This window comes from Fukomys damarensis, unplaced genomic scaffold, assembly GCF_012274545.1.
Source record: "Fukomys damarensis isolate Sample0158 unplaced genomic scaffold, DMR_v1.0_HiC HiC_scaffold_30, whole genome shotgun sequence".
Classification (NCBI taxonomy): Eukaryota; Metazoa; Chordata; class Mammalia; order Rodentia; family Bathyergidae; genus Fukomys; species Fukomys damarensis.
The window spans coordinates 66,492,382-66,519,981 of record NW_022900942.1 but is presented as its reverse complement, the minus strand read 5'-3'; the positions used below and the strand labels follow the sequence as shown (position 1 = coordinate 66,519,981).

At 54.5% G+C, this 27,600-nt stretch overlaps 1 protein-coding gene across 1 annotated transcript in view; it reads right to left on the bottom strand.

Moving 5' to 3' along the window:
- The window catches only part of Mtcl1 (microtubule crosslinking factor 1), a 79,450-nt gene extending 51,856 nt beyond the window's left edge, over positions 1 to 27,594 (bottom strand). The window contains exons 1-3 of the mRNA XM_033757420.1: positions 27,523 to 27,594; positions 18,951 to 19,175; positions 17,124 to 17,282 (exon numbers count right to left, since the gene is read on the bottom strand). Of these exons, the coding sequence (XP_033613311.1) occupies positions 17,124 to 17,282; positions 18,951 to 19,175; positions 27,523 to 27,558 (420 nt within the window). The 5' untranslated portion in view covers positions 27,559 to 27,594. The remainder of the gene's footprint in view (positions 1 to 17,123; positions 17,283 to 18,950; positions 19,176 to 27,522) is intronic.
- Between the last annotated feature and the right edge of the window lie 6 nt (positions 27,595 to 27,600).

Below are 27,600 nucleotides of genomic sequence, written 5' to 3'. Positions count from 1 at the left end.
CACAGGTGTGCATCACACCAGGCAAGTTCACAGAACTAACCTTTAGGAAATGTGAGTTTTGCACTTGCAGGTGGGCCTTCTAAAAGTGTTTTCTTACGCACAAAAATACACACAATTCATGGCTTCGTGTGGAAATATGGGAAGAAAGGAAGGAAAGGAGAAAGAAGATGGAAAGAGTGTGGAGAGGAAAGCAGGAGAGAGAGAGGAGAGGCCCAGCAGGCGCCACCCCTGGTTGCAGTCCAGAGCGCCATCTCCTTGAGCTGCTGTCCTGTCCCGCGGGTGTGCAGAACGCTGTGCAGACACTCAGGAGCAGGGCAGGGTGGTCCTATTCTCACCCACGTGTGAGCAAACAGGCTCTGAGATGGTCACCAGAGGACCTGAGAGGAGCCTGGCATGGAGAGACTGAGGCCCTGGGCTGCAGGTGCAGCTACGGCACCTTGGGAGAGGTGCGATGATGAAACCACGCGGCACTGACATCCAGGCGCCAATGGGCCGCACTCGCCCCGAACCGTCAATGTTCGGTGTTGAGGAACGCAGGACGCTGGGCTCCCAGTGGGAACCCTGGGCCTCCTCCCAGCACAGCTGGCCCTCCAGGACCCTGTGGGGCACCTCTGATCCCAAACCACATCACCTTCCTCACACCCACGTGGACCGGCCTGGGGTGCCGCAGACCCCGCTTGTGTGGGTTAGGGGCAACTGACAGAAACAGAAAACCTACGACAACAACAGCGGTTATTCACAGCCACCGCTTCTCTGTGCCGATGACACGCCTCACAAGCCCGGCCAGGAGGACAAGGCCTCATTATGTGTGCTTCCCAGGAGACTGTGCTCCAGCCGTCTATGACAGTAAGAGCCTCTGCCGGGCCCTGCTGGGAGCTCTCAGAGTGGCCCTGGGAGGGAGGAGGCAGAGCGAATCAAGGTCAGAGAGAAAGGTGCGAGTATGTGGATTCCCAGCTGTGGGGGAAACCACGAGCAGCAGCTCTGCAGCCTCCCAGCACCAGGGCTCAGGCACGGCCTTGAGGATCACACTTCGCGGATTCCTCCTGACCCTGCCTGGCTGGCCAAGGGCTGGAGCTCGGGCCTGAGAAGGGACAAAAGGACTGCACTCCAGGGGCCATCTTGGAAGCCCTCATAATTTCCTTCTGCTTGAGAAGAGCAAGCTCTGAGTTGTGGACACTAATTACCAGTTGTCCTGCACAGAGGCACACACTTTTGGCCTGGCAGGACAAATCGCAGGGACACAAAGGCACCCAGCAGCGTGGGTGGGACCTGCCACTTCCATCCTCCGCTCCAAGGAAATGTCCTGAAAAGATCTTAAAAGCGGAATGAACAACACCGTCTTACCCCTTTCCGCACAGCCCAAGCCGCACCCTTGTCATTTCCGGCCAGACCTGGAATGATGCTCTGCTTTACACACGAATGGGTTGGGGAGAGAGGTCCTGGGGAGAAATCCCGACACCGCAGGCTCGGGTCCCCACGCCCACCTCTGAACACCAAGTCTCTGCATGGAGGGCGACAGGAGAGGCTCGCTCCTGCTGTCACTCGCTGTGGTCTCCGCAGATCACAAACACCTAGTGACCCTGCGTGTGTGCGCGGCTCCCTGAGGCCGCCTGCCCTGAGGGGTGGGACAGCATCCCTCAGCTCTCAGGACCTCAGCGGCTCAGCAAGAGCAGCCTGTCACGGCGTCACCAAGCCCAAGAGCTGACTGGAACCCAAGGCAAAGACACCTCGCCTCTCCCAGGAGGTTCAGTGCCCTGGAAATTGTATTCATCGTTTCTGGTGGCCCCGAAACCTACAGATGAGGAAACCCACGGGCAAGGGGCTCTGTTCCCATCTCTATGGGAAGAGAAGGGTACCTGACTGCTTTCAGCAAGGCGATGTGGAGTGAGTCACGGCCGGTGAGCGGCACCTTCTGTGGGATTCGGAGGGACGCACCTCCAGAGAGCAGCTTGCCCTACATCCTCTCTTCGTCCCTGGATAAAAGCATCCATGCTGGCCTCTAAAACCCTATTTACCCAAATCCATAGTTCTAAAGCCAGTTAAAGGACAAAAAAAAAAAAAAAAAAAAATCATGCCAAAAGAACCTGCACATTTCATGATTGCTACCAGTGATAATAAAATACAACCGTCACCTTCACGTACACAGTAAAAACCCACTGCCTTAAAGAACTATAACATTATCAGATCAGCTTATCAGGAGGCACTTTCCTCAAACACTGTCAACAACGCACATGAACTCCATTTCCCATGCGGAAACCTACAAACTGGCCTCTGAGTTTGCTGTATGGGGTTCTGCAGGCTGCCACAGGCACATGATGCCCGCCCCTCCATTCAGGTCCCCCGGGCTCCACGCTGCTCCTCGCTTTGGACCGAGGTCAATGGGCAATGAACAGCCTGGACCTTCAGGGCTCCTGCTCCCTGGCCGACTCTGCTCTTGCGTCTGACCTGTATTTTCTATAAAGTGCATCGCGGGAACTTCCGCAAAGCAAGAGACCTTCTGCTTAAAGCCCTGGATTCTGGATAATGGAGCGGTCAACACAGAAAGAGAAAGACAGGCTCTCCTCTTTCACCCTCTCTCCCCTTCCCCAGTCTCTGCATCTTTCCTTTCTCCAAAAAGTCTGCCTCTGTCCTCCACATTCTGGACACAGCATCTACGTGACAGTTTTACCCTCCTGTCTTGGACACATCAACTCCTTGTTCGTGGCTAGCTTTTCTCTAGTAGAAACATGGGTAGGGCTACAAGTCCCATGGCCCAGGACCCTGCCAGAGACCCCAGTGGCATGTGCCACCCTCAGGCACCATGGCAATGCGCAGGGAGAGCATGGTCCTGGGTGCAGGGGTCACAGTGTGCCGTGTAGCGTCTGTGAGCGTCCACGCAGGCCTGTGTTCTCTCAAAGAGGTGAGGCTCTGTCTCTGAAAAGTGGCTTAGACTTTAAAAATAGTCACAATCACTCACAAAATAGGCCAAGTTATCCTGGGGTCCCCAAGAGATGGCCTGGAACTTTCAGGAGCTGCGCCGGCTCAGGACTGTTTCGGGGCTGAGGGCAGAGGAGGAGCATCCTGGCCGTGGTCTTGGCAGGAAGGACAGGGCACCTGCCACTAAGGAGCACTGAGCAGGACGCAGGCCCGGCACTCAGAGCTGGAGCTGGTGGGGGACAGAGCCGCAATATATGGACACTGCTCAGCAGCGACACGGACCTTCTCACCTGACACACAGCACAGCCACACCTGGACCCCACAGGGCACGACCCGGCGTCTGAAAGCCTGGCCCAGACCCTGTGTTGTCCTTCACGTGGTCCCTGGGCAACCCTGGGCACAGCTGTCTCTGGGCAGAGAAGCTGCTGCCTCACTCCGAGCAGGGAGAGGAGATCACAGCACCACCGAGCACACTCACAGCGGCACAGCTGTGCACCCCGAAGGCCCCAGGGACCCCAGGAAGGGCAGGCCAAAGCAGGAAGAGCTGGAGGCTGGGCGAGGGCAGACCGGGTCAGCAGAACTGGTGAGACCTGTGGGTGCATCCCTCCTGTGAATGATTTCCTCCCTGGGCACCAGGAACTCCTCTACCTCAGCCCTCTGAGAGACAGTGACCAGGAAATGGAGAACACAGGCAGGGGAAGGAGCAGGTGGACAAGGGAGACACTGGGCACCTGGCATTTTGCAGAATGGAAATGCATACCCTTCATCACAGCTCTCAGGAACCAGGCAGCTCTGGCCACAGAAATACAAATTTCAAAACATGTAATTGATTCTTTTGGGGGGTGTTTGAGAGAAGGTCTTGCTACGTAGTTCAGGCTGACCTTGAACTCAAGATGATCCTCCTGCCTCAGCCTCCTGAGTGCTGGGATTACAGGTGTCTGTGCACCCCCATGCATGCCTGGCAAACCTTGACAGAAATATCAGTAGATGCCTAACACTGGATGGTCTCCTTTTTTCTCTAACATTGTCAGGGCCTCCTAGAAAGCTGCTTTCCTGTGCTACAAGGCCACAAGTGGGATCCACATCCCAAGCGGCACCTGCAGCTGCTCGTGTGTGCTGGCATTATTTTACAGAGGCTTCCTTCAAAGGGAGGGAAAGAAGGAAGTGGAGAAGAATTCGCAAGCATAAGTCTGCAGGAAAATTAGCAGGTTTTAAGAGTCTGGAATAAGAATTAACATATATCTAAACTGTAAACCTGAATCACACGCTGTAAAGTGGCTCCCGATGAAACGCCCCCTCGGGTGTGGCCCGATTTCTGTACTTGTGTGTCAGCAGCAGAGCGGTCCCATGGGGACACAGCCTGGCCAGCAGGGCACGCACCGGCCGAGCAGCCGGGTCCACTCCAAGGACTGTCCACCCGAGGGACGAGGCGCTGGCCCGGTGCAGCAGGAGGAGATTCGCTTATTACAGAGTGGGCATGTGGTGCAAGTCTAAGTCCCAGCACCGGAAGGACGAGGCAAGAGAATGACAGGTGTGAGCCCAGCCTGGGCCACAGAGCGACTCGGTGAGGGTTCGTCTCAGGACAGAAAAACAGAGAAAGGAGCTGTGGACGTCGCGAAGTGTCAAGGCCCTGGCTGCAACCCCTGCACCAGACCAGCAGAAGGTGGTGACAGGGCTGCAAGATGGCACCGGCCAGGCCTGGCGTCATGCCCGCCAGTGGGGCTGCTGTGTCCTGGGCGGTGCCACCCTTTGTTCTTGACCAAGGACCCTTGGGCCTGTGGGGACTGGACTGCTGATTAGCTTGAGAGGAGGATCAAACCAAACCCCAGAGCGGAAATACCTTTATTTCCCCTAATGACTGCTCCTAACCTTAATAACGACAGAGATTTCACAGTTGAGTCAACTGAATTAAAAAGCCAGGACTCGAGGACCAGACCAGGGAAACTGCCTCGCCCGTGTCCGGCTCCCGGTGCCAGCCATGAGCATGGTGAAGGCTCCCCTGTGCCCCTCACTGCACTGGCGCCCACCTCTGTCATCAGCAGGCATTGGGGTCCATGCTAAAGTCAGCACATGGCTGTGACTCAGTTTCCCCTTTCCCTCAGCAGAAACAGGGGGACGGCCATGCTGGGACGGTGATGTGCACAGCCCAGCCGGTTCTCCTGGTACTAGGATGTTGTCTGTGTGCGGCCTGAGGCTCTGGGAGCCTGTCCCATCCCTCTCCAAGAGTGTGGGCCATACTTTTGTGTTTGTCTGCTTTAGTTTTTGAGACAGGGTCTCACTATGCACCCCTAGGCTGGCCCTGAACTCACAATGGAGCTCAGGCTGGCCTCAAACTCACAGCGATCCTCCTGCCTCAGCCTCCTGAGTGCTGGGATGACAGGTGTACACCACCACGCCTGGTGGGGCCATGTTTTTAGAATAAGCTTCGTCCCCAGGCTGCCTGCACCCCAGCACAGCTCCCCAGCCTTGACACATGGACGCTCACTAGTCATCATTTCTAGACTTCATCTGTGATGAGATTTTTCAGTCCCATTCTACTAAGATGAACAGCTGGGACAGCAGCAAACAGGACTGGGGAAAACTCCTGCATGTCTGAGCTCAGAAGATCCTCGCCCCGTGCACTTTCCCCAGAAGCCCACAGCCACACGAGCCACACTGGGGCCTTTCTTAAGCCTCTCTCTAGAGCAGAAAGCCTAGTGCTTTCTCCAAATTCCTAGTTAAAACTTACCTTGATAGCAATCAGTTCTTTCAGTTCTTACACAACCAGTATGTAAAAGTTTAAAGACTAAAAAAAAAAGAAACTAATCAATTTGACAGAGCTTAAGTATGCAGACGGATTTTACCAACAGTCACATCACAGGTGTTCACAGTGAGCCCCTGGACACTCCGCTCCTCCATCAGCCCATGGCCGGCTCCCCTGGCAGCCAGGACAGCTCTCCCTGCCTGCACCCCCGGCGCCCGGCCCTCTCTGCCCATTCACCAAAGCCCCTTCCAGTTGCACCCACCAGGTGTTCAAGGCTTCCGCGGGTCCACAAAACAACTTTCAACAGAGAATCACGCAGACTCACTCCATCCGGCCTGCTCAGAGCATTTGTGATCTAAGTCCATCTTCACAACGATGACAAAGAGGGAGACTGAGGGTTTTTTTTTTTTTTCTCTTTGGTGGTACTGGGGATTGAATCTAGGACCTGTGAGGCCAAGCAAGCACTCTTTACCAGGGAGCCCTGTCCCAGCCCAGCTCCGTCCCCCTCCCCATTGGAATAACTCTAACAACTTTAACTCCAGCACAGAGGCCGGCCTCTCCCATCTGCACCCCGTCCATCTGTCTGTCTACCTGGTCTGCACGGATGGGGAGAGTTCGCCTTCCATTTCTTCAGCTGTGGAGAGCGTGGGGCCAAAGCTCAGGAAGGAAAAGCGATCGCTCGGGCTTGGGTGCCGATGTATGGGAAATGAGTGTTGGGCATGACATAGCATCCCAGAGAGCAGCTTAGCACAGGATCCACGCTTCCAATGGCACCAGCCACTCTGGAAGACTCACATGGAAGACGCCCTAATTTTCAGCCCAACCCGGAACAGGAAGCGCCTCTGGGTGGGCCATGGAAGAGCTGTTTAATGTCTGCACACAAAACTCACCACAGAGAAGAGGGTGGTGCACGCCCGTCTGGAGCCTGCTTATGACAGAACACACGTGGGCTCGTGCATCCAAACACCAGGACCCCTGGCGCACGGAAGGGGTCAGGGGCAGCCTGCGCCTCGCCAGCACCTTCCTCCTCTGTAGCACCTGGACAGCGAGGCTCTGTGACACGGGGAGGGTGCACGCGGACCACAGTGCCTACATCTCACAGCCCTCCTGCCCGGTCTGTGCTCCCTGTCCTCGGAGCACAGGAGGGCAAAAGGCACCGTGTGGTGACGGCCCTGGTATAAACATCTGCCCTCCCCGTGTGACAGCGGCTTCCCGGCAACTTCAACAACGCACAGCAGACAGGGGCCTCCGCAGGCTCTGCACCAGCAACGCCAAAGGGGACGACGCGTGACCCGGGGATAAATCCCAGTTTTCCAGCAAGTCGTGTCACGGAGACCAAGTCCGGGGCTCGATGGCCACCACGGTGCGCTCAGAGCATCTTCGTAATCCTGTCACAGCTGCTCCCTCATCCAGCAAAGTGCTCTGGGGCCCTCTGCGTCCTCCAGATGAAGCACTTGGGGTCCATGTGCGAACTCCAGGCAGACAGGGGCAGCTGACAGCTCCTCCCGCCCTCTCTGAAGAGGACACAGAGACCAGCGGCCAGCCCGCTGGGCTGCACACCTGCCACCCTCTGCTTGCTGCTGGGGACGCCCGGGCGCAGGGCAGCGGGTGCCATCGCTGTGGAGACGACGACTCCGCGCTTCCCCAGGAGACACTCAGGCAAACCACGTGCGGCCCTGTCACGGTTCTGAGTCTTGGGCCAAAGTGTCACCCGGATCGGGAGGACATGGCCCCCACTCCACAGCTGCAGATGCCGGAGCCACCCCATTCCCGAGCGACAGGACAGGACCCACGCCCGTGCCCTAGACCCCATCTGCGGGCCCTGTGCCCCCTCACGTGGTGACGGCCGTCCTCCCAGGTCCTCCCTGTGTCTGGCCCGTGCTCTCCTGCCCCGCAGGCTCGTCCTCCACCCCCAGCTGCCCTCAGGCTCTTCTGCCCACACAGGGCACGGCCACTCCGCCACTGCCCTCTCGTCTTTCTAACCCAGTACCCCTTCCCTGGGCCCGGACCCAGCCGGGTGCCCACCGCGTTCCACGCATCCCAAGCCGCAGCCCGCCCTGCCGTCTCCCACGTGCCCAGCCCCTGTGGAGGGAGCACTGCCCAGGGCAGGACCCAGGGGAGGAAGCTGCCTCTGGCCCATCCAGAGCAGCATCTCCCACTGCTCCAGGCAAGCGCAGGAAGTGCCAGACACCTCTGAGCATCTGAGGAAACCAGAGTCTCCCCTTAGAACAGAGCTGAGAGGACAGATGAGGTGGCCGGGGTGAGGACAGCCTTGAGCACCGGTGCTCAGAACACACTGCATTGGCTCTGGGAGCAGAGCTGCTCTGAAGGGAGGAGCCTCTCGGGGCATCGTGGAGTCCCCGTCACACTGACCACAGAGGCCGGGTCCGAGCGACACGGCTCTCAGTGCGGCTCACCCAGGACGGGGCCTGCAAAGGGCGTGGCCCGGCTCACACTCCGTCTCGGGCTCCCGACCCCAGATCTGGGGAGCAGCTTCTATCACTGATGCTCTGTGACCTGCTGTCTTGCAGGCAAGCCACAGATCCAGCACAGTTGTCACCCAGCAGAGGGGAGGCGTCACCTGCCCCAGAAGGACTGGCCCGGTGGGGCTGCTAGGTGAGAACAGCCGCCGCGGCGACCCTGGGCCGGGGATGGTGCCCAGTGAGAGCCGGCTGCACACACAGTGAGCAAAGCACAGGAAAAAATGAACACCATTCAAGTTGATGGCGACTCAAGGATGGGGCTGTCATACACGGATTTCCCACAGTGCTGATCACCCTGCAGCGGCCTCGAGTAGACATCAGAGCGAGGGATGAACCACGCGAGTGGGGATACGAGAGGTCTGTGCAGGAAGCAGGAGGAGGCAAGAACACGGGATGTGCCCTGCCTGTAAGACCTTGCCACACCAGGTTCTAAATGGGGCAGTGACCAGCGAGGCTCACAAGACCCTCAAAAAGCACCCAAACTTGCTAACTAAAAACTAAGCCAGAAGGATCAGAGGTGAAAAGAAAATAAGAACCACAAGCAAGTACAAAGCAGCAGCAGGAGGGTGAGGATGAGAAAGAACCAGGTGGGCTCTCTGAGCGTGCATGTCCCTCAGAGAAGGAAAGTAGGAGCTATGTGAATCTGAAAGGTTTGAAAATATTCATGACGCTCAATGCCTCCTTGCAAAAGGAGCTTTTCAGCAAAACGCATCCTTACATCACTGGAGGAGAACGCGAGCTGGCAGAAAGGTAGAAAGGGAGGAGGAGTCCCAGACGGGAGCTGGGGGCTGGCCGGTCACTCACCAGCGGTCACTCACCAGCCGGCTGACCCAGACCGCGCAGAGCTCCTCCCCCTGGCTTTGAAGGAAGACTACAGAAATTCCCATTGCGCCCGGCTGCCAGGCAGATCAGATAAAGACCAGAAGCGACTGTCGCACAGTGCTGCCCAGTAAACACTATGCTCAGGCCTCGGTTCTCCAACTCTGCACGTGTGAGAAGAACCATGTGAGGTCCAGCTTCCCTGGCTCTAAAGTGCTGTTCCCCACCGTGCTAACTCATGCAACTGCCCCAGAGGATTTTAACTCAATACGGCAGCAGGGATGAATGGTCTTAAGTACAGACAGCGCTGACCACGTCTCTTACTAAGCTCAGAGCAGGAGCTGGCGGGAGACAGGAGAGCGAGCAGTATCGTATCCTGAAGTCTCTTGGTTTTGCCTTCGCCTCCTCCTTCCCTGAAAGCTCGTTAAGGGAAAACCTCCATCAGTTTGTTATTACGGGCTCTACGCATTCTGCCTGAAAAAGAAGCAGCTCAGGGTTCCCACGCTATGTATGTATCCAGTGTGCGCTGCACAGAAGCCAAGACATAGGGAGGCAGGAGGGGGGTAAACAAGACGCAGGCTCTGGGGGTGTTTGTCCTCCATGCGTTACCCCCTCAAGCGCTGTGTCTCCAAATGTGATCATGGAAAACCCTAGACCAGTGTGGGGCCCTGCCAACCTCCTCCTGCCTCTCACGGGGGCTGGTGCTGCTCCTGGGAAGTGGCTTTTGCCCCCAGGGAGGAGTGGGCCAGCTCAGTGCAGACAGTGGCCTGGATGCAATCAGGTAGTGAGAAAAGCAATTTCTTTCCATGAAGATCCCGATAACTGCCCTGCTCCAGCGTCCATCCATCCCCAGAGGTCTGGCCGGTGCCCACCTCGAGGCTGGGCCAATCAGAGAGCCCCGGTTCCCAGCTGCTGCCAGCCAGCGGGCTTCAGAAGCCATTTAAGTCTCTATTAACTTGATTTGATGAGTTCCTGGATGGCCACCAAGTGCACAGAGAGATGCGCTCATTCCGCAGCCGTCAGCTGCACGGCAGCCGGAGGGGCCTGCGCCACGTGCCGCCCTGGGCTCCTCCTCCTGCTCACCCTGGACTGGGCGCAGGTGGGGTGGTGCTTGTCTGGTTTCCTTTCAGCTGCTTCCCTTCCTCTTCCCCATCCCCTGATCTCTGCTTAGAGGCAGAACGGTTTACTCTTGTCTTCCATGCAATTTGTCCTGGAAAAGCAGCCGGTTCCTTCTCTTAACCAATCCAATCAAAACCACCCTTCAAACATTCTGCCTTAACAATGGGACAGAGGGTTCTTGCTATTTGAAGTCATGTATGTGCAGTTAGGACCCAGAAGCCGAAACAAAGAACACTGCTGAATGAGTGAGGGAGCCAACACCGCGGCAGTCCACCAGGGCCGCAGCCCACACTGCTCACCCCTCAGATTCCTCCCCTCGCCCGCCTGTGCCACACAGCTGGGCATCTGCATGGAGCAAGCAGGGTGTGGCTCAGCTGCCCAGCCAGGGCCCCTAACCCTGCCTGCGCTGGTACCGCCCTTGGTACAGGAGCCACCTCGGGTTGCTTGGGGGAAACAGCACTGTATCTGTGCTGAGAAGACCTAAGAGGCCAAAGACCTGGCTCGAAGCTCACTTTAACTCAAAGTGGAAAAGCCACTCCTAAGTATGATGGAGCACAACAGCACAGACCACAGTCTGGCCCCAGGAAGCCTCCCTCCAGCTGCTACATCACTTCCTAAATGAATTATCTAGGATTAAATTCCTTAATCTCCCTGGGCCTCAGGGTATCTGACCACAGGGCCAGAAAGTGATCGATCAGCTTGTCTTACAGGGCCATTAAGTGCAAACAAAGCCACTGCCCGCCTTTGTCTTGTGGCTCCAGGATTTCTCCTGGTTGAGGGGATTCTTGCTGCCCTACACAGGCTGAGTGGAAACTAGAAGAGCAGAGGTTCTCAGCACACAAAATCTTCAGGAGACCAAGTGCTACTTGCTGCGCTGTGGATCAGTACCGAGTTTCCACCACCTGCACAAGTGTACACACATTGCAGGCTGGTGTAGGAACTGCACAGAGGGCCAGGGCTGAAGCGAGACCCCCAAGTTTAAAAAACATAAGCAAAAAATTGCTTTGTTACCAAAACAAAACAAAAAAAAAAGACAGGGTTTGGGTTCATGGATAAACAACCAAAGTGAGTTTTAAGAGGGCATAAGCAATTTAGATATCTGCCTCCAAAGTGGGCAGGCGCACGGGTGGGCAGAGACAGCAGGGAAATGTGCCTTCCACCCTGCTTGTCACCTCTGGAACCCTGGTCCCCCCTCCCCGTACACTATTGTGAAAGTTACTGAAAACTCAGGAGTTACTTCCATAATATTTCCGACCCACTGCTGACTGCAGTAACCGCAGCTAGGAAACGTGGGGCCACAGCCTGGAGCATGCACGGCACTGTGCTCAGACTTTCCGAGCGCAGATGGGACACAGACATCAGCCCAGGGACTGGAGACCTCGCGGGCCTGTGCAGGCTGGCGGGCGGCACTAGAGACAGCCTGGGGAAGGGCTGGGCCCAGACGCTCACACTTCTAGCAGAGCTCCTGTCTGCACTGCCTGTGCCCCGCACGCACACAGGAATGCACACGCACACATGTGCACACTGGTGCACAGACGGCGTGCCTGCTGGTGGCCAGGCCCCTGCCTGTTTCTGGCCCCTGGGCTCCCTGTGTCTGAGCTCGGCAGACACCGGAAAGCAAGGGCCACAGACCTTGCCGTGGTCTCCTGGGTTCAAGGGTCCCTCACCGCCCCACACATCTGCCACTCAAGGCTTCATCTCCTCTGCTGAGCCTGGTACAGGTTCCTGGAGTTGCAGGTGAACTCGGGCAGCCCTGCACTCTGAGCCTCATACACGTGCTGAGGAGGCCACAATGACTTTGATGATCAGGCAGCTCTTGGGCCTGGGGGGTGTGGCTCAGCATATAGCACTTGCCCAGCAAGTATGAGGCCCTGGGTTCCACATTAGGGTGGGAGGCATTCCTGGCCAAAACTATGTGGCAGGAAGGGAAGGGAATCTTAAAAAGAAGTCACTCTGGCGGTGTACACCTACAATCCCAGCACTGGGAGGCTGAGGCAGGACAACTGCCACAAGTTCAAGGCCAGCCTGAATTATATAGTGAGACCCTGCCTCAAATAAGTAGCTCTATTTCTGCTTTAAATGCAGAAGATTGTATGAGGTCACCTAGTTCTCTATGTCTCCCCAAAGGTATTATGTTTTGTTTCTTGGCCAACACAACAGAAATCATGCTTTAAACCCACAGGTTTACAGGTACCTTAAACATATTTATTTATAAAAAAAGTAATCTTGCAAGAGAAGATGGAAACTACCCACTTAGTCATCGAGTTTTCTATTCGTAAATGGGGATAAAAATATATCTTTAATTTCCATAAAGTCAAAGAGTTGCTATTATATAGAGCTACTCCACAGGGGCATGGGCATGTCTTATAGGAAGTGGTTCACACAAAAGGTTTTTTACAAACCTGCAGTGGTGAGCTGAGAGCCTGGGAGGAAACTGGTACCCCCAGGTTTGCAGGGAGATGACCCTCCTGCTGCACAGCACCTCAGAAACAGGCCCGGGGAACACACATTCCGGCAGGCACAGGCTGCTGGCACCAGAGCCACTGCCTGTGCTGTTATCTTACACATGTATCTGCTCTTGTTTATTTTTTCTGACCAACTCGCGCCATGAGATCTGCTACTCCAGGGCCCAGGCACAGTGCCTGCCTAGTGTGCCCAGGCCCTGGAGTCCATCCCTAGCACCACCACCGAGAAAGAAAGGTTTCCTTGATGGTTCTTTAAAGCAAACTCACTTCATTGTGCTGAAATAGCCCAAAAGAGACACACTCATAAAAAAGCCAGCCACATTCTTATAATCCTGGTATTCTGGGAGGCTGAGGGAGGAAGATCAGTGGTTCAAGCCCAGCTAGGGCAACTCAGCAAGATCATCTCAAAGCCTAAGAAAAGGGCTAGGGATGTAGCTCTGTGTGAAGGCCCTGGGTTCAACCCCAAGTGCTGGGAGACAGAGACAGACACAGGCAGAGGCTGCTGGTCAGATGGAGCCTTGGGTGGAGAAGCCGTGGCTGGGTCTGGTGCAGCTGTCTCCTGCCCGTGGCCAGGGCTCGGTGCATGTGCAGCTCCAGGCAGCTGTGCAGGCCCAGGTGGCCTCACCTCTGCGTGCGGCCCCCACGCCCATGCTGCCTGCACCTGGACTGCTCAGCGCCTCACCACCACCCAGCCGGCAGAGCCCGGCTGTCCTCCGTCCTTCACCTGCTTGGCATCTTCCGTGGTTTCTGCTCCTGTCACCCGCTGTCAGCTGCATTCTGAAGAGAGCTCCAAGTGGCCGCTGCCACAGCAGCTGGCCCGGGCGCCAGCACCTCGCATTCCCTCGCCTGCTGGCGGTGGTGACATTCCAGAAGCTGCCTGGACCAGCTCCGATTTGGATTTGTCTTGTTTTTTTGGTGCTGGAGATCGAACCCGGGCCTCACACAGGTTCAACACACACCCTACCGAGTGAGCAACACCGCCCTGCTCCAAACTCTATCACATGAAATGGCATCACCACTGGTGTCTCCTCTAAAGCCACCCTTAAAAACTCTTCAAACCTTAAATCTCCCTGTCTGCCTACGCTCTTTGCTAAATGTCCAAATCAAGTGTAGTACAAGAGGTCAGAAAACCTTCTAGAATGACCACTGGTCATGTCAATGTACCTGGCCTCGTGTGTAAGATCAAAGGGAAGGAAGCTGGGTACGGTGCCACATGTCTGTAACCCCAGCACTTGGGAGGCTGAAGCAGGAGGGTCTCTGCAAGTTCAAGGCCATCTTGGGCTACATAGTGAGTTCAGGACCATCCTAGACTTCACAGCAAGACCTTGTCTCAAAAAAAAGAAAATTGTTTTAAGGGCTGGGGATGCAGCTCAGTGCAAAGGCCCTACTAGGTCGAACACTACCATAAAATACAAAACCAAAACCTCAATACACACACTGTCCGCACAGAGAGCACGGTCCCAGGCCAAGCCTCAGCTCTGCAGCTCTGCAGCTCTGCAGCTCTGCACCGCAGCTGGCCAACCTGGCTACAGCGCTAGTTCCCAGAGCCCAGAGCCCGTCCTACGGTCCTGTCACCGCTGCCCACAGAACTTTGGACCCCTGATGAGGTGACCACTCGGCATGGAGGCCCTCACCTCCAGCCCCGCCTGGTTGGCAGCTGGCAGCTCTCAACCCCGTCCCCGAGGCTTCAGTGGGCGTGGTGAGCTGCATCGTGGGCCACCGAGGGCCCACTGGATCCAGAGTCCTCCTCGCCTCTTCCTCCAGGCAGAGGCAGGGGAGGGGTCCCCTCGGCCACCCTGGGGCCAGCAGCATCTCCTCAGCACCCAGAAACACATACCTCTCTGAGAGTCAGGGCTGGGGGAACGAGCCGTGTGCACTGGGGTGCACCACAGCCTCACAGCGCAGACACACAGCTCACACCATCCTGGGCCACCGCAGCCGGTTGGCTCCCGGGACAAGTGCACAGGAGGCCGCCCAGGCTGTGCGACAGGACTGCGACCCTCCCGGAGCTCGAGCGCCTACAGCACAGTTTCACTTTGGAATTAGGGATGAAAGGGATTAACAACAATCATAACAAGGCAATCACGACCATATGCTGCCGTGAAATTATTAAAAACTTCTGTGTTGCTCACTTGTGGAATTTTCCATTTAGATCTTCCACAGCCAGTGGTCTCAGGTAACGGAGACCCCGGAAGCGAACCCTAGGTAAGAGGGGCGGCGGCACTGCCCCAGACCCCCGGGGTCCTGACGTTCACGACTGTGAACACACTCTCTTCGGCGCATCAAGCACCTTCCCTGTGGACAGGGTTCGCTCTTCCACCCCCCCTTACTGTGAATCAGGAGGGAAACAAAAAATCCCACACGGCGATAAACCACATGATTTATGAAATCACACCTAGCTCTCGTCTCCTCATCCGCCCTGTGGAACAATTTGGTTTGTTTCCAAGTTACGAGACTGCCAACAAAAATGAGCATTACGTTGACAGCAGACGGCTCTACAGCAAAACGATCCAAAACATGATGCGATATTATCTTCAGTCTTAGAATCCTGTGCCCAACTCAGTATCTTTCAAGATGGAGTACAAAATAAAAGCACTTCCAGACGACGCCACTTAGTGAGTCAAAGCCTTCAGGGCCGTGCAGAAGCGACACGCTGTGATGGGCCTCCCGCCACTTTGTCTCAATCAGCACAGAGCACCTGCTGCCCCCAGGCTGCAGCCCTGCAGGGCCCACCCAACACCATCCCACGGAGCCCACCGGAGGGTCTCCTGCCCTCCCCGCCAGGCCCGTCAGGCCCTCCCCGGGGCTTCATTCAGTGACGCCTTCCTCCGTGTGGCCATGCCAGGTCCCACACGAACCACTGCAGTGCAAGCCAAAGAACCCTTGCTGCCTACATAACGGATGTGCTCGGCACCCATGCCTTTCCCATTCACGGATTCAGCCACCGAGGACCCAGACTATTTAGTCTGCTCGGGTTGGGTACAGCCCACTTTCCTGGTCTTGGCTCCTAAACAGGGCAGCGCAACACCTGCTTACACAGTGTTCACCCTGGAACAGGCACAGGCCATCTGCAGGTGACTGCAGGTGCACAGGTGGACATGGGCAGTTGCCTGCAGGCACCAGGCCATTCTGTGTAAGGTCAGGTGTCTCTGGGGACCTAGAGGACCCAAGGAGCCTGAGAGATAATTGTATCTACGTGTGTGTGTGTGTGTGTGTGTGTGTGTATCAAATTTATTAGATACACTTTGAAACTGTTTTCTACATTCACAAGGTCAGGCTCAAACTGGACTTTGTGAACAGAAGTTAGACTCACAAAAGCTGAGAATAAAAGCACCAGGAACTCTAAGCACAGAGGTAAAAGAGCCACAACAATTTAGAGCAAATTCCCGGCTGTAGGGCAAATCTACATCCAAGAGAAGGGACAAGAGTCACCCACATGAAGCCACAGGCACCCCAGCAGGCTGTGGTCACCACAGCTCCACGTTCCCAGCAGCCTCATCGTCCTTTCCCTCTCCTTGCATAGGTGCAGGCATCGGTCCAGGACCAGGACCCACAGTGACCCAGACACCAAGCCACCCCGACCGGGCACTCACCTTCCTGGGCACCAGTGACAAAGGGGTCGGTGGCAGCAACAACAGGAAGCCGACTGCCCCTGCCCAGGGCTCTTCACCTGTGTCTGTGTTCTGTTACCTGCGTGCCTCGTGGACACATGGACACTGTCCCACATCTGCACCCTGCGGGCAGGAGGACAGGCTGGCCCTGGAGGTGCGGGAGTCTGCTGGCTGAGGACTGGGTGAGCCAGGCAAAGTCCCCCCAAACAGACTGCCACACGAGGCCCTCCACAAGCAACACCCCAGCATGAACTGCACCTGGACACCCTCTCTAGAGACTCAATTTCACCGACACGTGGGATGTTTTCCAAGAAAATGCTCCACTTTGTCTTATAATGGAAGTCAGCAACAAATCAGGATTTACAGTGGTGTATGCAAATGAAAATACATATATGCACATATATTCATTTCCTTAATGATTCTGCTAGAATAATTACTCTGTAAAGTCAAAATTATCCATACTTAAATTATGTTACCTGAATAATAGATACTGATATTAGATAGCATATATTAGAGCTTTTTCTTTCTTTTAATTTTGGTACTGGGGATCAAATTCAGGACCTTGCACTTGCAAGGCAGAGGGCGGAACCACTGAGCTAAGTCCCTGGCCCTCATTAGCGTTTTAATGGGCAATGAAAATACACTTTCCAGCTCACTGGAAGAGAAGATTCAGGAAAAAAACTGCTTAACTGTGTTCCAGTAATCACAGACCCGTTTGGACCCTCTGAAGTAATCAAGAGCCAGCTCACCTGATGAGAAACTCTAGAAAACAGATGCAGGCCAGGCCTCCATAGCCCTTTCTGCAGAGAGCAGACAGGAAGTGTTTCAGGAACACAGTCTTCGCTCCTGGTCTTCTTGGGGCGGGGGAGGGGGGAATGTTTGTTTATAAAACCATTCTTGCCTCCTGGGCCAGACACACCAACCACCGGGCATTGCTCGGTGCCCAGTTCCTCCCGCCGCTCCTCACCTCCTTCAGCCTCTCCAACTCGTTCTGCAGGGCCTGCCTGGCTATCTCCACCTCGATCATCTGCTGTCTCAGGGTCTCGTTCTCGTCCTCGGCTCTAGCCCGCTTCTCCTCCACAGTCTCCAGCTCGTGGTGCAGCCGCACAGACACATCTTTGGCTACCTGTGGGGACCACACAGGCCGATCACGAGGGTGCGAGTAAGAGCGGGGTGCGGGGCTGCACTAGCAAGCCCCAGAGACAGGGCCACCACGCACACTGCCCTGCCCGGCAGACTGGAACTGAACATATGCAGGCATCACAGGCCGAGCTCCCCTACGCTGAAAATCCAACATCGCACACTCTGAGCCTGAACCACTTCCAGTCCCGAGGATTCCCACAGGGGTCACTTTGTCTGTAATTTTAAACACGAAAGCAGTATTAGAAGGGAGAGAGAAAAGCAGTTTCACCTGGATTAAAGGGCTGCTTTGATTTTCTTAAACTACGGTCTCACTCGGTAGTTCAGGCTGGCCTTGAACTCATGGCAATCCTCCTGCCTCAGCCTTCTGACTCCTGGGTTTACAGGCATGCACCACTATACCTGGCTTTTTTTTTTTTTTGGAGACAGTTCCACTGTGTAGTACAAGCCCATTCTGGACAGCCTGTCTCCTCACAGAACATTGCCACGAATGATATTTCTACCCATGCTTTAAGTTAGGAAAGCAGCAGACACAGCAACATCGCTAAGGTAACAGTGAAGCTGCCTGCTGAAACAACACATGAAACTCTTCTGCACGTAGATGTTCATTGTCATCGAGTCTTAAGCTCTCTACTGAGGGTTTAATGTGGTTAAAATGTTGGAATGTCCAAAGCAATTCAACATTTGTACTTTCTAAAGGTACACGGGGAAAGAAACTTTGCAAGAGAACTAGAAATCCCCTCTATCATACTGAATACAGCTTTGCCAGTGGTTTATCACTTTGACAGAATTACAACGACTCTGTGCCGCTCTGATGAAAGCTGGAAGTGATTCCACAAGGGCTCCCGTAATAAGGACAGGATGCATAATTCATCACTGGAAAAATGATTTGATAACCAGATTGTGAGGAGGCTTTGCGGCCTCTCCAGCGAGCAGAGACATGAAGTCCTGGGTTTCCTGACCTTGCCCCCTTTCCTGCCAGCAGTTCTCCAGGATACCTGGACCGCCGGCTCCCACCCTGATCCTGTGCAGCTAAATCATCACCGTGCAAATCTCCCTCAGGATGGGAACCTCAGCTTCTCTGCACCCTAGAGCTCTGAACAACCGCACAAAGTGAGGCTCTGGCCCTTCGCTGAACTGAAATTCAACAGATTTTCAAAAGCACATTTCAGATCCTTAGGAACCTCTGCACCATCTCTAACAGCTCTCAGACTAGCTGACGGGTATTCATTCTTCTTTATTGTAGATCAATCCTCTTGACTTCCTTTTATTTTTTTTAAAGGTTTAGTTCAGTCCACATTAGGGCAGACTTAAATCCTGGGCTGTCAGTCATACAGCTACACACACCTCATACTGTAAAGCACACGAGAGTGTTCATGCTGAAACCTGTGAGGACAACGCAAGGAGGGAAAGCAGGCCACGACCACGCGTGAGGCTGGGCTGTGGTCCCGCTGGAGCGCGTGCCCAGCACACACAGGGCCAAGGTCTGCCCGCTGTCGCTCAGTGTGGCCAGAGATTTGAACGTTCAAACTAAACCTTTTGACTTTCCAAAAGCACACAAGGAAAGAGACTTTGGAAGAGGGAAAAGGAAGAAAAAGACACTGTACGGGCAAGGGGCCTGTACTCAGGTTTTCGCTGGGAGTCTCCGGCTCACCTTCAGGTCCTGCTCCAGACTCCTGATAAGCTCGCCGTCCACCTGCCCAGTCTCTGCTACTTTCAGGCTCTTCTGCTCGGCCTTCCGGAGTCGGTATTGCAAGATGCGGCAGTTTTTGTTAGCTCGGTCCAGCTCTCGCCGAAGTTCCTGCAGCTGGTACACATCTTCCTCCAAGTAGCTGTCTCTCATCTCCTCCATCTCAGCACGGAGTTCATCCAGCTCATCCTGTGAAACCAGACAGCACAGGTGAACGAGCCAAGCCCCAGCAAGGCCGGTACACTCACAAATGCCCCACGACCCGTCTGCGCACCCTCTCTCCAACCCTCAGCTCCCAGAACCGGCTCCCTCCACAGCTCCTGGACCTGCTGTCTGATACGCGAAGTTCCCCTGCCAGACACTCGCACTCTCCAAATGTCTTCAAATCTCAGACCCAGAAAAGAAAACCAGCTTGGATTGTTCACTGCAGCCTGACAGGGAATGCCTCCTCCTCCTCCTCCCAGTGTCTCCGCACACAATCACAAACAAAACTAGCTTCACCGATAATCACACCTCAGGTTCCAACGCAACGCAGCACGGACCGACCGGAATCTCCATCACTAAGGAGGCACGGTGGGAGGGCTGGGGTAAAAGCACACAAACTTTCGTGGGAAAATAACTGGTAATCGCTCTGAGATTACAGCACACCTGCAAATGCCTCTGAAATTCCATTCCACAACACAAATCTCAGCAGTGCCTGAGTGACACCAGCTAAGGATGTAACCTTTTCCCATTCAGAGACACGCTGGGTTTTTTCCACTCACCCGTCCCCTATTTCCAACACGGATTCCTCTTTCTCATCAACACACAGACAATGAAGACAGGATGCTGACTGAAAATTACGGACACACGCCATCGTTTGGGACTAGGTCCTGCACTGGGCCCCAAGAGACCAGACAAAAACACAAAATGGAGGGGCTCAGGACAGTGGTCGCCATCACCAACCAAAACTGCATTGTTCTCTGACCTTCGAGGAAGTGAGGAGAGAGGTAAGGGCAAAACTGTGAGGCCAGTCTGGACGGCTTGGTGGTGAAGGTCCCTCTGCTACAAACCCTGGGGGACCTGCAGTAACCCCCGGTTGACTCATCAGTTCTCCTCTGCTCCGCCTCTCTGACCACCTTTCAGCAAAGTAACTTCGAAACCACAGCCAGGCTTTGCTCTCTGTTGTGTCCTCAGCCTCCTCCATCTATAAAAGCAGCCTCCTGGGCAGCCCACGGGAACATACTTTCAATGGCATGGAATGAAGCAATGCCCAGTTACAGAACTGCAAAGGAAGCCAATTAAAATCTCCGAGCCAACCAGTCCTGTTCTTGACTTTTGAGAAGCACCCAGCTGCCACCCTCAGGCACCGCTTCCCTCCCCTTCCCCACATCACCAGGTGCCCCAGCCCACAGCCCAGGCCTCCATCCCTGGCTCCCCTCCAGCCCCTAATCCTCCCGGGCTGTCCTGCACCTGCAGAGTCAGCCTCTGAAGTGCAAATCCGACCCCCCAGGCCAGGGCTTCCTCTCCATTCTCCTGGCCACACATACTCAGCCTCGGGAACCCAGGACGCCCAGGGCACCAGCTGCCAGTCTCTGTGCTGGAAGTGCCCCCACAGATCTAAGGGAGCAGGCCGGCACCGAAGCACTGCTGCCCTTGTCACGCCGACACCTGTCAGCCCCTTTAGCACCTGCCTCCGTGTCTAGCCCCTGCCTTGCTCTATTTTCATCCTACCCCTCATCGGCTCCCACTGCTGCTACATCTCCCCCAGCGCACTGTTTGTCACTCACATTGCAGGAGCCACACCAGACCCACCCGCCTCTCACACCTGGGCACAAAGCCCCCCAACGTGGGGCCAAAGATGGCCAAGGCGGACCTCACTGGACCTTTTCATCCAGTCTGGCTGCCCAAGTACGAAAACTTCACACACCCAGAGGTGTGGCTGTGGTTCGCAGTTACAATGCCCCTGGGCAATGCAGATTTCCGTAAGGAACACTGTGGAAGGGAGATCAGGGAAAACGTTCTAGAAATTGTCTGGAGCTTTTCAAAGGGCTCCAGAATGGGACAGACTTGGCCATTCCTATTCCTCTTGTTCACTCCAGGGTGAGGATCAGGAGAAACTCGCTGCGGGCGTGGCCTAACTTGTCACTCTCTGCCCTGCTGCTCCCAGAGTCCTGCTACCCTGCACTGGTTCTGAGAACCAGGACTTCTCTGCAACAAAGAACAGGAGCTTCCGAACATCAGAGGACAAGCAGACAGGACACTGCCCACCAGGAATCTGAACAGGAGTTTACCTGAGTAAGATGACAGGAAGTAAACAATCTGTGGGAAAAGATGACCAGCATGGGGGGTGCTTCTCCAGTCTGCGGGCTCCCCACCCCGCTCGCCACACCGTGGCCATCAGCAGAAGGTCCTGCTCCGGCCCAACCCCACCCGAGGTGTTGCAGTGGACTCACAGGGAGAACACAGGTTAGAGCAGAAAGGCTCACGACTTCCTGGTGGTCAAATGAGCAAATGCTTTTCTTGTAGCTTCTCAGTGTCCAGGCCAATGATGAAAATGTCATTAGAAATCTGATCTGTTCTCAAGTGTGCTAACGTAGACCAACAGCGGCGGTGCTGTGAAGTACTGCCAAATATTATTTTTCACTTCCTTCATGGAGATCTCTCCCTGTACATCTTCCTCCCAGCAGAAAAACCTGCTGGGCCTGGCAGTGACCGGCTGGACATATGGGGACAGAGCAGCAGGCCGGGCTCCGAGGGGCACAGAACGCAGCTCACCAGGACCGAGCATGGAGTAGCCCTGGGGTGGGCCCAATGCTTTAAGATGGGCCAAATCTCCAAAAATCAAGATCTAGTTTCTCTCCTGTCCCATCCATGAATCTGACAAGGCCTAACTGCAATGCTTGTTTCTGTGTACAATCAGAAGGTAACTTTCACTGAGTAGCTACTAAAAAAATCATTCACTACGACCAATAATCACTGCCATGTATGTCACTGAGTCAAGACAGACACAAACGCAGAGACGCTGGCTCTTCTGACTGCAGAAGGAATTGTTTGATTGCTTTTCCTTTCTGGAAAGTGTGTCTATAAAAGCCAAACTCATTAATGCCTAAAATTACCTATTACTCAAAAAAAACTTCTTAAAGTGTGACTTAACCACAAGAAGATGCAAGATAGAGCTTTCAGGTACAAAGATATCTTCTCGTTTTCAGACTCTGCATCAGGGAGCCATGGGTGCTCCTTGGGAGGAAGGTGTGTGAACAGAACCAGAAACACCTGTCAGGCGCTAGACACGCCCACCTCCAATTGCTGAGCAGGCCAGTCGTGAACAGCTGGTATTTTGGGGGACAAATAACCACCAACATTAGCTGCACTGAAAAGATAATTAGGGAGTGATCATAATTGTATGCATCCAAATCGCTGCTTTCATAACCCATACTTTACCCAAAATGTTAAAACAAGACATGTTTTAGGAAGCACGTTGTCCTCACTACTAAGCCTGCAATAACACATGGGCCACGGGCGAGAGACAGGGATGCAGTGGGAGGTGGGTTAACATGGCCCAGCCTGACAGACAGTGAACAGTGGCCCCACAGCCTCTCCCTCCTGGTGCGCCCTGGGCTCTCCAGTGAGAACCAAGATTCACTCGCCACCGTTTACTGTGTCGGAGGACACAGACCTCCACTGTGCCTTTCACAGCCAGCCACGCATCTGTAGCCTGACACCTATCAGCGCAGCCAAGGTGTCCACTGGGGTCCCCAGCTCAGGCCAGCAGGGGCGCTGAGACGCTCCTTCCGGAGGAGGAAGGAGGCCGATGCTCAGGGTCCTCCCAGCAGGCAGTGGCAGACGGTGCTAAGCCAATGTTTCAACTCCACAGTGTTTGGAAAACGCAGTTCGCAGGCTCTGCCAAAGGAAGTTACCAGAGAAGCAAACAAGGAGCGTGTTAGGTTGGCAGCAGCCACTGGGAAGCCAGTGAGAACTGTGACACCCAGACCAGGGTGGCAATGGCTGCCGGTTTTCCAGTGAGCGCTGCATGGATTTCCCGTGGGCACGCCCTCCAGAGCCTGATTCAGAAGCCTGCGCTGTCACCTAACTCAGACAGACCCAACACGCAGTGCTTCTGGCCAACACGAAGCAGAAATGGTCAAGAAAGGTGGGAAAGTGCTGTTGTCTTTCTACACGTGAAAATTAATAAAGAAAAAAACCCCTAATCAATAGTTTTATACTGAATTAACACCAGATCTGCCGGATATTTAAACACTAGGCCATTATCTTATTGAAAAACAAACCTAGTTTTCGTTGTATTTTTCAAATATTTTACATAAAATGGACTTTTGAAGTACTGTGAAACTGTCCAACTGTTCCCTTCTGCCTACAGAAAATAAAGCAAGCTATATTATAGATGTCATAGTATGTATTATGTATACTTATATATTTTATTTTAAATGTGTTACTTATATACTTAAACACAAATATATACTGCATCTATTCATATATATTTGTGTTTTTTGTCTTTGTAGTTCTGTTTTGAGACAGCGTCTCACCATATAGTTCAGCCTGGCCTTGAACTCACTATGGAGCCCCGGCTTGCCTCAAATTTGCAGTAATCCTCCTGCATCAGCCTCCGCAGGGCTATGATTACAGGTGTGCGCCACACCGTGCTGACCCATACATATGTATTTGGAGGAATAACAAGGTAGTGCACCATGTGTGCAACTGAATAAACCAAGGTGAAAATTACGTTTCAGTAAAAACCTCTAGGACAGAGTTATATATAAATATAAAAAGAAAAGCAAATCCACGATTTCTTAATAAAAGTGACAAAAACTCTCGCTCATACTGTGTTCAAACCTCAATCTCTTACAAACCACCCCAAATCATAGCTACTTGTATTTTAATGGCGCCTCTTCCAATTGCCCTACCTGGGCAGCAGGGTTTGGCCCGTGGCTGCCACGGCCACGCTTCATCTTCTGGGCACTGCAGACAGAAGCACTGTCTTCTGTGACGTGTGAACAACCCGCGTCATTTCCCCCCGGACAATGGCCAGGCTCTCTGTAGCTAAGGAGCGTGGGACTGTGACCACTGCTTACCAAGTGACAGTGCAGCTGGCAGCTGCTGGGCCTGATCGGCACCATCCCGCCACAGCGATGGTCCCAGCCAGGCTTTCCCTGGCTATGGAAGCCGGGCAGGGAGGAGCAGTGAATACTGTCCCCTGAGCCTCCCTAGAGAACGGGAAGGAGGGGCAGAGGAACCTCTCCAGCAGCCCCGAAGAGTCTGTCCCCTTCCGGGCAGCCAAGTGTCACAAACCACATCAGAGCCTGAAGCCCAGGACACTACCCCAAGTGAGGCACAGCACAGCGAGGCTCAACCAGAAGGGACCTGCGACCCCGAAACCCAGGGCTCTGGGTTCCCCCCCAGCACGAACTGCCCCCAAACCTCAGTGATCTCTTAGGAAACCAACCCCCAGGAAGCCAACGTTGTCTGCCCTTATAGCTGTCACTTGTTTTCTTTTAACCCAATTACTCTGAAATAGCTGGGGAAGCGGAGCAAAGAGAAATGCCCTTCCCAGCCGACCCTGGCCCACCCTGCAGGACTGGACAGGGCCATGTCTGGGGCAGGTCCTGAATGCCGAACAGCACCCTAAGACAGGCCGGTAGGCTCAGTGAGCATGCTCCTGAGAAGCCATGGAAACAGGGCATAATTGATAAGTTGACGCTGTGCACAGAAGCTTCTCTGACTGTCTCAGGATACTCAAGCAGAACGGTTTGGCAGTGCAGCCGGCAGGAGGCTCGCCAGCACCTGGTGCAAGTGGGTCCTGAGCGTAAGAACAGCGACTTGGTCTCCAGAGGAAGAAGAGAGGCCTTGGGACAGGTGAACTCAGCCGCTTGTTCAGTTCTGAGTTCTCTGTGCTCATGCAAAAGCTCCCCACACTGTGGTGAAGGGGCGAACACTAGGGGCGGGGACAGCTCCACTCTCCACCCAGCACAACAGAAGCCACACTAAAACAGAGAATGCCATGTCCGTTTCCCAATAACAAGACAGCCTCCTGGGATGGGCTGGCCTGAATCTTTCTGTCCCATCACACTCCGGAACCATGACAGTCTTGCACCACAGCGATGACCTCAGTGGCCAGGGAAAGAATGCACAACCTTCCAGAATACATCTGAGCAAAACTTCCAGGCTAGGCTCTTGTGGTTAGATAACATCTGAACAGATGGATGCTATATCTGATCTCAAGATTCTGTGCAGCATTCCCTGAGAAAGTAGTAGGTCAAGGATGCACTTTTATCTCCATCTAAAAAAAAGTACCCTAAGCGACATCACCAACAAAAGAGAAGTGTGGGTTTATAATGTGCATACCCTAAGCCCTATGTGCATAGAAAGGCAGGACTTCTACTGCCTGGGTTCTGGCACCAGGAGCCCAGTTTTGACAGGGAGGCAGCTCGCAGCCTGCAGAAGCCCATGAGGATTCTTTATTTCTCTCCCAGACTGTAGTGCTGTAACTTCCAAGATTTGAAAGACTAAGCATGTACCTCACACACATATGCACTCCTCTGGTTCCCAAGTGACCTCTGGGCTCGCTCTGCCCCTTCGTGCTTGGGCAGTCAGAGGAAAAGCCAGGCTAGGTTCCGGCTCCGTCAACAGATGGCATAGCACCTTCTTCCCGGGCAGTGGCAATGGAACAGTCCCTGCCAATTATACCCAGAGCCAGTGGGGTCTGCAGGGCCCTTGGGGCACAGGGAGTGGAGTGGGCTTATTGTGGTGCTTTCACCTCTGAAGAAGACAGAGCCCTCCAAAGCTCAACACAGGGGCCACACCAAGCTGATGAAACATCTCTGCAGAGTAGGCTGAGGACCCACCCCTGCTGGAAATGGGGGGCAGCACAGCCAAGACCAAAGGGCGGCAGCCACAGAGGCAGCACAAACAGAAGCAGAGCCACTTGGTGGCAGGGTGACCTTGGGACAGTCCCCGAAGTCCCGAGTTCTCAGCTTCCCTGCCTGTGGGGCTAGCTGTGATAAATGTAACAACAGAGCCAGGGGTGGTACTGAGTGGGAACAGCACTAACTCCTAGAGGCCCTGGCCTCTGGCCCCAGCACTGTGTCACTTGTAGTCTCCAGGGTGGACACCCCTCCATCCTCTGAGAATCTCGCTGTGGGAAAGTCTCGCAGACAGCCAGTACTCAGGAATACCCTGAAAGGATGTCAGGCTGCCTAAGACCAAAGATGTAGCAAGAAACATCTTTTCTTAAAGAAACTGTTTCTTGTTGCTCACCCTTCCTAATGGACACACGAACATCGGGACTACAAAGCTTACACTGTTTCTCACCCTCAGGGAGCTACTGTTAGGAATTTGCAAAAGTGGATCTGCAGGAGACAGCCACAGATAACACAAACCTCCTCTCTTCAGCACCTCTGAATTTCACTCTGCTGTGGATTATGTAAGGCTGAGTGACAAAAGCAAACCCAGGCACTGTTTGAAACATTCATGGTGTCCTGGAGTGGTCCGCCCCCTTCTCCCTGTCTCCCCCTGCCTAGTTCTCTGGGCCAGAGACAGAACTGGGCTCAGCTGGTGAGAGGAACTCTGGGTAAGAGATCCGGGTTTAGGAGAACCCAGAACAGTACCCCAGTCCTCCGTCTCATCTGTCAAAAAGTGGACCCCAATCGGGTGGGGCCATCACGTGGTGAGAAACAGCTTGAAGCACACAGTCCACTGGTAAAGCAAGGGTGTTTGCTGAGATCCTAACAGGTGCACAAGGAGATGTGTGCCCTGTGCTCTGAGGACTGTAATAAAGCACTTGCTCTCCTATGGCCCCTTAATCTCTCATCTCATCAACTGTCTTGACCCAAACCTACTCCAAAGGCTCCGAGCTGGCTGGGGCCCAGCCCTCCTCCACGGAGAAAAGACGCAGCCCCATTAACTCCTACTAATACGCCTAAGAGGCCCCGCCAGTAGGCCGCCTGAGAAGACTGCGAAGGGCTGCAGAGCTGAGATTCCTGGGAAAGAGCGGTCCTGGCCTCTCCCGACCCAGGCACGCCTGCCTGTGTGCACCCAGCCATGGTTCGCCAGGAAGACCCCACTGTCTTGACCCCAGGCCTTGCTCAGGGACCTTTCTGAACCCAAACCGGCCAGACCCCCTCAGACTGTGCTGTGAGGGGCAGAGGAGACACCAGGGACCTGGGGGTTTCCGTAACTGCAGAAAGGGCGGTAGGCCAGTCTGCAGCCTGCGCCACCACCGCACTGGCCCAGCTGACACTCACGTGCACGCGCCCGGCCAGAGCTGGGAAGCTAGGGACAACCCTCTCTGACAGGAGATGTATGTATGGACGAGGGTCCATTGATGTATCCAAAACGGTCAGAGCCACCTGTCCCCAGGCTGTCCGACAAAGTGAAAGCCGGAGCAGCGAACACCAGCTGGACTTCTGAGAACCGGAGCTAAGTGAGGACTGCGCTGGTCTGGCTGCGCCCCCAGAAGTTTCAGTTTAAGTTCCTAGGACCCGGCAGACACGGGGCAGGGAGGCGCGGACCCCCGGAACACTCCCCCCCCCGCCCCGCTCACCTTGAGGTAGTCGTTTTCCGAGCGCAGCTCCTCCATCTCCCGAAGCAGCTCCTCCTCCTCCAACCCCGGTCCGAGCAG